This window comes from Durotheca rogersii (assembly GCF_024521655.1).
Source record: "Durotheca rogersii strain YMJ 92031201 chromosome Unknown GGS23scaffold_5, whole genome shotgun sequence".
NCBI classification, from domain to species: domain Eukaryota; kingdom Fungi; phylum Ascomycota; class Sordariomycetes; order Xylariales; family Xylariaceae; genus Durotheca; species Durotheca rogersii.
In genome coordinates this window covers 1,675,098-1,687,695 of record NW_026251236.1, presented here as the reverse complement: position 1 = coordinate 1,687,695, position 12,598 = coordinate 1,675,098, and the positions used below count along the sequence as shown (strand labels likewise).

General features: G+C 56.1%; 4 protein-coding genes across 4 annotated transcripts; 1 reads left to right on the top strand and 3 right to left on the bottom strand.

The window, feature by feature from the left end:
• Positions 1-1,534: 1,534 nt before the first annotated feature.
• Positions 1,535-3,289, bottom strand: GGS23DRAFT_603970 (DNA primase, large subunit; the record flags this gene model as incomplete). Its single annotated transcript, XM_051519544.1, has 4 exons — positions 1,535-1,709; positions 1,805-2,418; positions 2,492-3,027; positions 3,103-3,289. 4 exons carry the CDS (start codon positions 3,287-3,289, stop codon positions 1,535-1,537), a joined length of 1,512 nt encoding a protein of 503 aa, XP_051374108.1.
• A 1,073-nt stretch (positions 3,290-4,362) lies between these two features.
• Positions 4,363-6,882, top strand: GGS23DRAFT_425475 (uncharacterized protein). The gene is made up of 4 exons (XM_051513797.1): positions 4,363-4,525; positions 4,753-4,835; positions 4,923-5,162; positions 5,221-6,882. Exons 3-4 carry the CDS (start codon positions 5,017-5,019, stop codon positions 6,713-6,715), a joined length of 1,641 nt encoding a protein of 546 aa, XP_051374107.1. The 5' UTR covers positions 4,363-4,525; positions 4,753-4,835; positions 4,923-5,016; the 3' UTR covers positions 6,716-6,882.
• On the bottom strand, positions 6,883-7,657 carry GGS23DRAFT_425327 (uncharacterized protein). Its single transcript, XM_051513795.1, has one exon. The coding sequence runs from the start codon at positions 7,515-7,517 to the stop codon at positions 7,050-7,052; it is 468 nt and encodes a 155-aa protein (XP_051374106.1). The 5' UTR covers positions 7,518-7,657; the 3' UTR covers positions 6,883-7,049.
• Positions 7,658-8,735: 1,078 nt separating this feature from the next.
• GGS23DRAFT_425333 (amino acid permease/ SLC12A domain-containing protein) lies at positions 8,736-11,038 on the bottom strand. The gene is made up of 3 exons (XM_051513796.1): positions 10,572-11,038; positions 10,377-10,437; positions 8,736-10,058 (listed from the first exon to the last, which is right to left on the bottom strand). The coding sequence occupies exons 1-3, from the start codon at positions 10,927-10,929 to the stop codon at positions 8,834-8,836; spliced, it is 1,644 nt and encodes a 547-aa protein (XP_051374105.1). The 5' UTR covers positions 10,930-11,038; the 3' UTR covers positions 8,736-8,833.
• Positions 11,039-12,598: the final 1,560 nt, after the last annotated feature.

Genomic DNA, 12,598 nt, shown 5'->3' with positions numbered 1-12,598 from the left:
AAAAGGGGGGGGGAGTCTCTCTTCTGGCCAGACGGGCAGCTCGTAGATACCCGCCTGTCTAACTACCTGGCTACCTTACCTATCGATCCCGATCCGGCATGCCGGTGTTCCCCTAGCGATCACCCTCGGGGCCCTCCCTGTTCGACATTATGCTTCAAGATCCACGAATCGCTACCCGAAGGCTAGAGATGTCCCGGTGAGACAAGAGATAACAGACCTGTTGTAAAACACGAAGGCATAGATAAGACAACAAGAGAGCGGCTTGGACGATGGGTGGTATATATACGTCGCAGTGCTAGGCGTGACGCAATGCAGCCATATCCGAGACCGCGGCACGCCGGCACTTCTCGTTCGGGTCGATCCCGAAGGACCCCGACACCTAGAGACTATCAGTAGATACGTACGTTATGTATGTATGTCTAACCTATATGTAGCACCGCCTCCAAACCGACATAGCCTCATGCATCCCTGAATTGCTATCTGACGCCCGCAATCCTTCATACGTTTTGTTGGGTAGGATTGTCGCAGTACACGTGTAGCTGCGTGTGTGTATATACATGGCTGTCCGTCCGAGTGCTGTGTTAATGCGGGCAGTGGCTTTTCTTACGAGGAAGAGAACACGCCTATTTGGGCGTCGGGCAGGTTAGGTATGTGTAAGTAGGGAGGCATCTGTCTCTCTTTCCGTCCACGGTACAGCTCGGTCCTACCTACAGGGCACCGACGCGAGATTTGCCGATTTAGACGACGAGAGCGGTGGGATGAATTGGTGAATTGTCTCGAGGTGGTGTGCGGCGCGCGTGCTGGGAGCCCGTTGGCGGAGAGAGAAGAGACGGCAGCTTAGAAAGAGGGTGTTGTGGGCATCATCGTGCCCACCTCGCCGCACGACGAGAAAGCGGGATTTCTGCAGGGACTTCTCAGGGTCCTCTCGCGAGATCCCACTGGGTGGTAGCCAAGAGGCAGATATACCCAATGTAACCTTTTGGACCCTCAAACTGCCCTTTCATCGCCGCCACGTTTTGCTCCCTCCCACGTCGTGCGACCCGTTCCATACCCCTATCTACCCTACAGTATTACGTCCAGGTAGGACTGGGGTAGATTGGTAGGTCGGCGATTTCGACAACGCGGTTTCTCCCGTCCAGGCTTGCGCGTTACGGCCTATGTCGGCAATTGTTCCCATCCACCCTATTGCTTGATCTTGATTGCGTCTCCAGAGGGGTGCTGAGAAAGACGTAAACACCCGCAGCCGTCGCCGTTGCCGTCTAGACCGTCTCGATGCCCGAATTACATTTGCCGCGGTGAGGCATTTATCGGAGCATTCCGTAACGCCGACATGCAAGTGCTGTATCCCGCTCGTGTCCTCATGGATAGAGTTACTAGCAGGTTCTCTTGTGCCTGCCAGGTAGAAGATAACGAGAGAGGGGAGAAAAAGAAATGAAGATGAGAAAGCCGATGCATGTGGTGCCATTTCCAAGCTTGTCCAAACTCCCCCGTCTGTCCCGTGGATGTCGTAACGAATTGGGTAGCTATACACTTGCTAGGAACCCTCCATCTTCACGTCGTCGCTCTGATTCGCCTTCCCCAGATTCTTGAGTAGATAACTGCGTCTGAAGTATTCGTTGGGATGGACAATGGTCTCAAGTTGACTCGCAGACATGAGGTTCTCGTCCTTGGCCTTCTTAAGCTCGTTCTTATGGACGTACTCGAACACACTATGCGCGGCAAGGGCGAGAAAGAACGGTCAGATAGAACTCGAGGGAAAGACGAAATGCCTTTGGCAGGGTTCTAGGAATAGAGAGCAACGTACCGATTGCAGGCCATGTGAAATTTCTGGTTGTCCTTATCCTCCTTGACGCCCTGCAAGACGGCGCGATCAGATATGCCCACTCCTTGCAGCAGCGCCGTGAGATTCTCTAGGTTGAAATGTCGGTACGGACACCCGTGCGCCTCCCCCGGACCAGGTGGGTGCTCGGTGAGTATCTTCTGGCACGAGAACGGAGAATAACCACCGCCGCGACGGATCGAATCCCCGCCAACGTCGCCGTACGAGTGCCGCACGTTGTACCTGTATTCCTTGTTGAAGGTGTCGTCCGTAACCTTGTGGAAAGCGCTGCGCCAGAACACGAGGCACTCCTCTAGGTTGAGGCCTATTCCCTTCAGGAAGAGGGTGTACTGTAGACGACCGTAGTGCTTCAAGTGCGCGTCGCGGCGCAACGACCGGTGTAGGTTCTGCATGCATAATGGGAAATGCGAGGACAGCGCATCGATACTTCGCGCCGTTATCTCGGCACCAGGAACAGCAGGGCCGCTGCCGCTGGCGCCGAACGAAGCGTCGGGCGTAATGAAGTTCTTGGATAGGTGCTCGAGGATGGGAGCAAGGCGGTCGTCTTCGTCGAGCCGCGGTAGGGCACGCGCAGTAAGCTGCTGACGGGTCAGTCTTTCTTCGGCTGCTGGGGGATATCCGCGCTAAGACGGAGAAGGGCACGGGACCGACCTCTAGCGCGCGGTCCAGCCTCTGCGTGAACTGGGCGGCTACCATGCTCGGCAATTCTTTCGAAGGCACGAAGGCCTGGCCGGCCCTCAGGAAGACTCTCCTCGCTTCGACTAGCTCTGGCACTCGCTCCCAGTCGACTTTGAAATAGGTCTCCTCTTCGCCTCCCTTTTTAAGCCCAGCCGTTGCTGTTAATTCAGCCGAGTACTTAGTCCGCTCCTCATCAGTGGCAGGCTCCCAGTCTAAGTTGAGGCTCTGGATGAAGGCATTGCGCTCGCGCCCGCCGTCTTCGCTCAGTCGCAGGCGGAAAAGCATGGTCTCGACGCGACTAAATCTCCGTCGCAGATCCTCGGTCGACGCGAAGGCTAGCCGAAGGATGAAGTGGCTGTAATGGTCCTTCTGGCGCTCGGAGAAGAGTTTTGACGAGGCGGACGAGTTGGAGTCGAGCCGGAGATACTTGTCGAGGAGCGGCTTCATGTGCGTCGCCGTCTCGGCGGGGGTTTTGTTGCGGAACGAGCACGCTTCCAACTCGGCAAGAACTTGTCATGAGCTACAGTCAGCATTTGGGACGGCGACTATCGGCAATAAGCCGACGAAACAAGGACACAACATACTCCGCAGCCTATCAATGGCCCATTGCTCAAACTGCTCCAGGGTGATGTCCGCGGTGGGGGGGGTCTCGTAGAAGTTGAGACGATGGGGATACTCGGTCTCCTTGTAAGCCGGGTCGGCGAATTGCTGCTTACGATAATCGACATGGCGCCTCTTGGGGTCGACGCGATTGTAGTCTTGCCTTAACATCGTGGTAGCGGGCTTCGGGTTCTCGTGGCTACTAGTCCGAGTTTTCGGGAGCGATGGCAAGCGGCGTGTGAGAGCGCACGAAGCACGAGGATGGGCGGGTAGAGGGTATCTCTAGGAGCGTGAGGGGACGGCGTATGGCGTATGGCGGATAGGATACAGAGCAGGTATAGAAAATGAAGTCTTGGTTGCTACTGATCGGGCGATCAACAGGACGAGGGGGGAATTTCCGAGACGCGTGCCCGGGTGAGGAAAGCGCGTCTTGGGACGGGCACGCGAAATGCTCAGGAATAATTAATGAATTTCCAACCAATAAGATCCCTCGTGGCAGCGCTTACCCCCCACAAGGTACCCTACATAGGTACCTCTAGGTACCTTAGGTACGTGGTAGGTACCTTGAATGGCACAGGCTAAGACCAGCATCGCCAACACAGATAAGAAGGATGTTCTATACCTACCTGTTTTTCACCTCCGTATGAGCGAGGAGATGCCGATACGCGCAATGCCATACTTTGTTTATGTACTGTTTCTGAGGTGACACTCAATGAAGCTTTCTCTGCTTGTCTTCGGGGGGTTTTTTTGCTTGAACAGGTGTCTGTTGGTTAGGTAAGCGCTAACAGAGAGATCGGAAGTTAGGAGGCGTTCTCGGGGCTTGCGTGGGAAAGGCCTAAGTCCTCTACACGTACGCCTCTTGACGTCTACTAGGAGGTACTCGGGACACCTAGATAGGTACATACCTATCGTGGAAGGTAAGCAGAAAGAGAGCTGGAGGTACCTCCCTATCTAGGTACCTCCATCCTACCTGGGCACCACAACATGTACCTTGGGCGGCATTTAAGGTACCCCAAGCACCTCAGGCAGAGCCCCGCCCGCTTTCTCTCGTCTTGCCCTTCTTTTATCACCCGTCATCGTCACCACCAATTGTGGGTTATCATCTTCCTTCTGCTGCTTTTTCCACTTCCCCAAGTTCGCCTTCGTGTGCTCGTCTCGGTGTCGGACAAGGCGCTTTCAGCTCGCATCGGAGCGTGCTAGTGCTCTATATCGAGAGATGGCTTCGATCCTGGCTATACCTAGTGCCGTCTGGGGCGGTCGCTGAGCCGCCAACTCGTCTTGCCAGGTCAGCAACGCCGCCCGACATTTGGCAGTCCGAACGTAATGTCATTCGGGAGCACACGATGATCTCTTACGGTCTGGGGGTATGACAATGTTCTGGGACTGGGTCTGTAACGCCGCGATGGTGTATGTCCGATGCAAGATGGAGCGGCGGTTTTCTAAATTCTTCACATGGGCCTTCGCCGTCGTCCAATCCCAGGATTACTTTCCTGCACCCCAGTCGCTTTTTCAGCTCACGTCGAGTCCCGCAGAGTCTCCTTTCAGCCCAGATGTTCCTGCTAGGAGATGCGGCCTGCAGGCAACTTTTGCCGTTATTGGGCCGTGGCCTTATTCTTCTAACCCATTGGTGCTAGGGCCAGATGGTGAGCCCCGGTTCCACCTCCGGCATGGTCCAGGATGCCCTCATATCGCATACTGTTGCTACGGCCAGGAACCCGCCGCGCCTGCGGTACTTCGCACCCAGTCTGCCCGTCCTGCGCCCGTCTCGATTCTCTGTATAAAATGGCCTGTATGAAGTACCCAGCGTCTCGTCATCGGAGGCCTCTGAGCTTCCGACAACCCCCTTCGGTACTGGCTAGCGCTTCTCTCTTTCCCAAACTCTTAATAATACGGTCAGCATGACGGGCGCGCCGGTAAAACGTTATGCTACTTCGCACGACTGGGCCCGGCTACAGGCCATCATCATGCGGTTGTACCTCGACGAAGACAAGACCCTTGACGAGGTCAAGTCGCATATGGAAGAACACCATGGCTTCTTCGCTACGTATGAGTTGTCGAGGCCCAATGCGACTGCTGGAGAGAGGTTGACTAATGCGTGATAGTCTTGCGATGTATAAGAAGAGATTCTCGGCGTGGAATGCGTATAAAAACTTGCGGTTCGACGAAGTACTTCAGATCCTCTATCTAAAAAAGCGCCACGACCCTGCCGGACCGCCCGTCGTATTCTTCATCAGAGACCGAGAGGTGAACCACGGTAGCCTTCAAGTGTACCTCTCGAGGAACCCCTCTATATTTGCGAAGCTCGAAGCCGGTGCAGCGCCGAATCCCGAGGCAGTGCGCGATGTCTCCTGCCGATCACCTCCGTCGTCTCGGCCTTCGTTCCTCTCTAAAAGCGATATACGACTACTACCATGCCCGTCGCCAGCTGTGCGATGCACCAGGCTGCTTCCTGCTTCCGAGGACATGTTCCGAGCGCTCCACCTTTATTTGGATCAATGCTTTGAAACTCGCATCTGGTCTTGGTCCAGTGACTCTTGTTGGAATACCCGGGGGCGGCACGGGCCCTCGGCGCTCTTGAGTTCTTTGTTGGACAGGTCCATTACCGCCGCTCTATCGGTGACGCGACAGGTAGAACCCATCATCATCAGTCGTGCCCTCGACACGGCTTTTGCGATGCTGGTGAGGGTGTTTAGGAACCCTCCGCCGAACCTCGTCACAAAATTGCTTTCGGCTGCCGCCCATCTTGACCGAATCGGGCGAGAGGAAATTCGGGGCATGCTTCTACGATTTTGCCAAGATCTCGCCCCAGCCCTCCTTGGCCCGAACCATTCCCTCGCAAAATTCTGGAGAGGCCTTATCGAGTCCTCTCACGTCGACCTGCGGGATGTCATTGGTCGGGTTTTAGATCTTTGCAAATCTGAATTCTCCGAACGATTAGGACCCGGCCATGCCTTAACTACGGAGACATATCTTCACTATTTTGACGTGGTGGAGAGGCGAAAAGACCCTCGAGAGCAACTACAAAGTCTGGAGCGTTGCTTGTCTCATGTCGGCAACGATTTTCCTGATCGGCCCCTCCACGCCTTACTGAGATTGGAGATTGCATTGGCGACCTGCAAGTTGAATTTGGAACAGCAACGCTTGGATAAGGCCGAGGAAGCATTGACAGCCTTAGATCCAGGTTCGCTAGCAGCCAAGGACGAATCATTTCGCTGTGTTTGGCTTGGTTATGTCCAATGTGCCAGGGGCGACTACTCCTTGGCGGAAAGGTCCTACCAAGACTCGGTGATGGCTGCGAGACGCACGGGGTCGCGAGACTGCCTGCTCGACTCCCTCTTCCAGCTCGAGGCATTCTTTTTACATGTCGGAAAGCACCTGGAGGCAGAGAGAATTCGCATGGAACGCTTCCTCGAGCTTCGTAGATTAGGTCCTCTTATCTGGGCCGACCAAGAGAACATGTCGCATTCTTTAGCCTGTACTTCCCTCCACATGGTTATGATGATACGCATGGGATCCAGCGAGAGCAGCGCCAGATGGCGTCCGTCTACTTTCGCTGAGGTTACTAACTATGCCGATCCGTCCAATCTGGGGGCGTGATAGACTCGTAGGGCCCCTAATACCTCAAGCGACCTGTTTTGGTACGTTTACGGTGATGTGCTGTTTATAGATGATCTCGTCGCTTGCCGTCAGGTCTCTTAAGATAGGCCTTACATGTCACTTCATATAAGAGCCATTTGCATGAGCTGACATAATCGGTTTCTACCAACCTCGAGCGGTATATTTCCACAAGAAATCCGAGTCTCTATACCTTACTATATCGAAACCGCCACTTCACTTGCTTTCGATCCCAACTTACCTTTTCGCCTATACGTTATGCTGGCAGGTGGAGGAGATCAGTATCACTGCCAAACAAAGCCTACGGCATCGAGAATTACCAGTCCTTCCATATCGTCCTTCGACGCCAGGCCTCGGCGCTTTTCCATTCTTCGACGAGCACTTGGCCGTTACCCATCTCATCGAGGACCCTGACGGGCTGGTCGTCATTGTCGTCTTCTTTGGAGTCGGCCGCACCGGTACTGGTAGGCTTTATACTCACGGGCATCTTATAGCGAATGCCCATCTTCGGCAGACGGAGTTTTATGGCTATGAGGAGGTCATCGCGCCGCGTGGCCTTGATATGGCGTCGCTTGTATCGCCTTTGAGCGTGCTCGGCGAGGGCGCTCATACGTATATCAAGACATCGGCAATTGGTTCCATGGTAGACTGTCACTGTTGACCGACCGTTTGAGGTGTTCTGCACCACAGTCCCGTGGCAGCCTGTCTTACGATTGAACAGCTGGTACGTCGTCTTCGAGACACGCCTGCGGGCTCGTAGGAGCCGGTAGTCCGTTTTGGGCATCTCCGATGACCTTGGTGAACGTCGAGAGGGATATACGGTACTAAGGCATATACGTATACGCGAATCTTCAGAATTGTTAGGTTTTGGGAACAGGGGATGAAGACACCTCAAGGCATATTTTGGGAGAGAGGGCGATGAGGTCGATTTCAGCAGCCTCTATATATGGTTGGTAACAATCGCATTGAGGCTCAGCTTTCCACCATTGCCTTTGCAAACAAAGAGTGTTTCTTTTACTGAAAAGTGTCGAACCCTGTTCACGTCTTAACGTCTACAAAGAATATGCTCTATACGAGGGAATTCGCGACAAGAGAAATGAACAAGGCTTTGTCGATGAAATTTCCGCATGTAAGAGACCAGGTGGGATGGGCATTCCGTGTTAGGGAAGCTTTCTCTTGGGTCGGGAGAGACGTCGGCCCTCAGGCCACTCTAGGTCCCCCAAGTCGTCAGAGAGCTGTGCTTAGGGCTGAATACGAACCACATCGCTCCGGAGAAGCCGGACAAACAAGATCTAGTGTATGCGCTTCGAAAGGTCCCCAAGTGAGTATTACGGCGCGGTGAGTACGGCATACTATCCAGCTTTGGGGTCTTGAATCTGCTTGGGGCCAGGGTGAGTGACGAATATCTAATACGAGTGACGTCGAGACAGGGCCCAGGGTTTGTCCTCAGGGGTACATATTGGCGCCGGATGGCACGCAATCTATACCTGACGAGCCGGAATAGAAATTCATCAATAGCCCTCCGGAGACCCTTCTAGGCCACAGATCTATCTACTCGCCCCTGTGTTCTATCGTGCCTCGTCTCGGACGTTGCATCGTCTCTGTACCCGCCGGGTCCGTGGCTACCGCGGCTAAATGGAGGGCTCATTTGCCACCTTGAATTCTTACCCACCGGCATCGAAACGCGGTATTTGCGGGCAGCACGCCTTTCTCCGGGATATCTACAGGTTAATTGCTATAGGAGGCTTCGTTGCCTTTTTCGTCCGAGAGCACGGTAATACATGTAGGCTTGGCGTGGGCGTGTTGCGAGCTTCGACTAGGTCATATTCGGACAAGTATGTAGGTGTCATATACGATGCATACTTACACATTCGCTACGTTATACTGAACCGTTTGTTGGGCTAAAAACCGTATGCTTCCCGTCTTCTGGGATACCGGGGTCGTTAACATGGAACGGACGTTGAGGCTCTTCCGTAGATGACGTGACCACGATGGAGAAAACATGAGATCACACAGACGAGGGAAAAACATGAAAATATTCCATAGTCTATACAGTTACTGTCTAATGAATATCGATACTGCAAGGAATACGCCATCCACCTAGTTGAAAATGGCCCCGACGATCCTCTTTGCGCGCCCCTTTACGCCGGTCGCCGGCCTCTTCTCGACGTCCTCTCCGTAGAACCGGCGGCCCTCATCTAGTTGCACGGTGTCGAGGTCGACCCACCAGGGGCCGCGGTAGTAGACGCGGGCACCAAGCCAGAGGACGACGATAACGATGACGGATATGTAATTGGCAAAGAAGTTCTCGGCGCTCGGGGGGCTGCCGAGCGGCCAGACGGACAGGTAGAACTGGACGATGATGAGCAGGATGCACATGGTGAGCCCCCACCAGGGGCCCAAGGGGTAGATCCAGGACCTCCAGGGCAGCTCGGCGGGGGTGCGGCCCCGGAGCGCCCAGGCGCGGCGGAAGCGGAGGTGCGACAGGCAGATCATGCCCCAGCCGAAGAGGGTGAAGAGCGAGGTCAGGTTGGAGAACCAGCCGAAGACGTCGGCGCCCGACTCGCTGACGTTGAGGTAGGCGAGGCCGCCGCCGAGCACGAAGGTCGGCACGAGGCCGTACCAGGGGCGGCCGGTGCGGTCGGCGCGCTGGAAGCGCTTCGGCGCCATGCCGAGGTACGAGAGGCCCATGGTGGTGCGGGAGCCGCCGTAGCCGGAGATGGAGCCGGTCGAGATGACGGAGATGAGGATGACGGCGTTCATCATGTGGGCGAGGACGGGGATGCCGGCGTCGCGGTAGGCGATGACGAAGGGGGAGGAGTTGGTGCCGTCGCCGCCGAAGAGGTCGGGGTTGAAGGGGGAGACGTTGATGGTGACCATGAGGGAGCCGACGAGGTAGAAGAGGGCGAGGCGGAGCCAGATGGAGCCGACGGCGCGGGGGACGGCGCGGCGGGGGTTGGCGGTCTCGGCGGCGACGAGGCCGGAGTTCTCGGAGCCGGCCATGGCGAAGATGCAGGTGGGGAGGACGGAGAGGAAGCCCTTGAAGCCGTGGGTGAAGGGGGTCTCGTTCCAGTAGCGGAAGCCGACGGGACCGTAGGCGGCGCCGCCGGCGGACATGACGATCATGGAGACGATGACGACGAAGATCCAGCTGAACTTGATGGTGCTGGCGACGACCTCGATCTCGCCGAACACAGACACGGCCCCGACGTTGATCAGCACGATCACCGCCAGCCAGATCGAGATCCACGCCGCGATCGGCACCGCCGACGTCCAGAACCGGATCACCGTGTTGGCCGACTGCAGCTCGTTCGCGATGGAGATGCTGCGTTGGCGTAAGCCGGGGCCGGTTACTACGGGGGTTTCCCTCGGTAAAGCCAAAAAAAAAAAAAAAAAAGAGACAGACAGACAGACAGACAAGAAACGAGAATAGAGACGAGAATAGAGAAAACCGTGTTCGCGTCCGACCCAGCCACCCTATTATGCAATTCAGGTCTCCCCCTTTTTCTCTTTTTCTTTCCCTCTTTTCGGGGGCGAGGGTTGCGCGATAGCGGCTTTCCGCATAATCTCTCGAAGACACAGGCGACGTTGAACTGGGAAACGGAATGACGGGATCGGACGGCAAGGCGTGGTGTGTACTTACCAATACGAGAACCAGTAGGACCACCCGAGCGCGAAGGCGGCAGAGCGGTCGACGAACTTGCCTGCATTTCGGGGTTCCGGTCAGCCCGGGACGCGCGCTCGAGAACGAGGCCGCGTACCTGCGGTAAGGAAAGGGGGAAAGAGGGGGAAGAGAGAAGGGGGGAAGGGGGTATTCATCTGTCGCGCGCTCTCTTACCTGTCCATTGCACGAAGGCCGAGGGGAGCGGGTACGCGCAGGCCATCTCGCCGATGGAATGGCTGACGCACCAGATCATGGAGCCGGCGAGGCAGTAGCCGAGGAAGATGCCGGCGGGGCCGCCGCTGGCGAGCGAGAGGCCGCTGCCGAGCCACAGGCCCATGCCGATGCTGGAGCCGAGCGCGATCATGGTCAGGTGGCGGGTGCTGAGGAGGCGCCTAAGCTCGGTGTCGGCGCCGTGGTCGGCCGCGGAGACCTCGCCGGCGCCGAAGGAATCCCTCTTCGCGCGCGCGACCGCGTCCCCGCTGCCCGGGGGCGAGGACGAGAAGGCGCTGCTCGGAGAGCCCGCGGTCGCCATGGCTGCTGCTGCGCTAGTCGGATCGGTACGGCGGTGGAGGAACCGTTCGGTCGAAGTTAGGATAAGGGGCGGTTTCGGTGAGTAAGGATAGGAGGAGAGGTGAGGAAATGTGGACAGGGAGGTGAGTATTGTGAGCTTCGAGTCACCCCTACGAGGGACAAAGAGGTGAGGGTGTGGAGGGGGGGAGGGGACAGTGGCTGGGTCGCACGTGTGTACCCTTATCGACTTTGTGAGTCGAGGGGCACCTGACGAGAAGCTGCAGGCGCTTTCACTGGCAGGTATTGGACATTGGTGGGTGAGACCTGTCGTGTGTGTGTGTGTGTGTGTGTGGATATACGCGTATATGTGATCCCTAGATCTGCGAGACGGAAGCCGTGGCGAGCTGCGCCGTGGTTTATATACCTACCTACCTTCTTCTCTGGGGAGGCCTCGTCGACGATCCCAGGCGTCCCAGCTGATGAGGCCGAAAGCTTGCTTGCCCCCATAGTTAGCTGTATCTTACCTTACGTTGATTAAAGGAGATCACAGCTCTGTAGGGTTACGAGTATGCCCTACCGACGGTCTCGCCGCCCGCGACTAGGTTAGCTTATTGGCATAACCCCCCGTGGCTGATAACAGAGGCTTCGCCGACACGGTGTCCGGAACGGAGTAGGCTGTTTCTCCTCGTGTGGTATTGTGGTGGCTGTAAAGACATAGATGACTGCGGGTGCGTCGGTCAATAGCGGGTTTTTCTTTCACAGTTGTTCCGGAGTCGTGTCACTTTCCTTGCCAGCTTTTTGGCCTCCAACAGCATGACCTACTATAGGTTCGGTATCCGTCCTCGCGAGTAGTAACAAACTAAGCACCATTATCTCCCACCGAGAATTGTGGGGGCGTTGACAATCAACAAAGTCGCTCTTATCTGTGTGGCATCTGGTATCTATCGCTGCCTCGTCGGTGAGGTGCGGGAGCAAGGGGCAGTGCGTTTTCCAGTCGTTAAATCCGAACAGAGAGATGCCTACGCGTCGATGTAGGTAGATTCGAAATACGACGCCATGCGCAGTGCCGTCCATGCTGTGGCACGTTAAGTCCGAGACACCTGGTAGAGGGTAGCGGCAGCCAAAAACCTCCCCGGCGAACCACATTGAGATTTTGGAGTGGCAGATCCTGAGTGGCTGGCAGTCTTATGTGGGATCCCGCCTACGATCACCTTTTCATCGCCGCCCCTAGACAGCAAACAACACCTCGGCATCTCGACGAGTCTCGCCCGAATCGTTGGACTCGCCTCGTATCTACGAAGGCCAGTTATTGATAGTTACGTCAGATCGGCACGTGGGTACTCTTCGCTGCGTATTGTCCCTGCGGCGCCAGGTCACCGAGGAGATATAGGTAGATAGGCATCCCTTTCTGCTCGCCTCGGCCGGCTGGTTGCCCTACATACACAACACATGGGATGGCGAGTTGTTGTCTACATCGCCGTCTTGGAGGCCCCAGATCGATCCCATCCCTTTGGATTCCCACACAAAGCCGGCTTTGTGCCAGGGATCCCGCCGTGCCAAGTCATTCATTTCCTATTCTAGGAGGCGAGGGCGAGGCGCCACCAATGACGATTGGCCGCTTTATCATCGCCAGACACCGGGCAGATAACGAGGCGGGGAAAGGGGTGGGGAACGGAGGCGAGGTCTTCGGT

Coding starts and splice junctions, on each gene's coding strand:
- GGS23DRAFT_425475 (XM_051513797.1), top strand. CDS start 5,017: ATGACGGGCGCGCCGGTAAAACGTTATGCTACTTCGCACGACTGGGCC. Junction 5,163..5,220: donor CACCATGGCTTCTTCGCTAC/GTATGAGTTGTC, acceptor AATGCGTGATAG/TCTTGCGATGTATAAGAAGA.
- GGS23DRAFT_425327 (XM_051513795.1), bottom strand. CDS start 7,517: ATGCCCAAAACGGACTACCGGCTCCTACGAGCCCGCAGGCGTGTCTCG.
- GGS23DRAFT_425333 (XM_051513796.1), bottom strand. CDS start 10,929: ATGGCGACCGCGGGCTCTCCGAGCAGCGCCTTCTCGTCCTCGCCCCCG. Junction 10,438..10,571: donor GGCCTTCGTGCAATGGACAG/GTAAGAGAGCGC, acceptor CCCGAAATGCAG/GCAAGTTCGTCGACCGCTCT. Junction 10,059..10,376: donor TCCTACTGGTTCTCGTATTG/GTAAGTACACAC, acceptor ACGCCAACGCAG/CATCTCCATCGCGAACGAGC.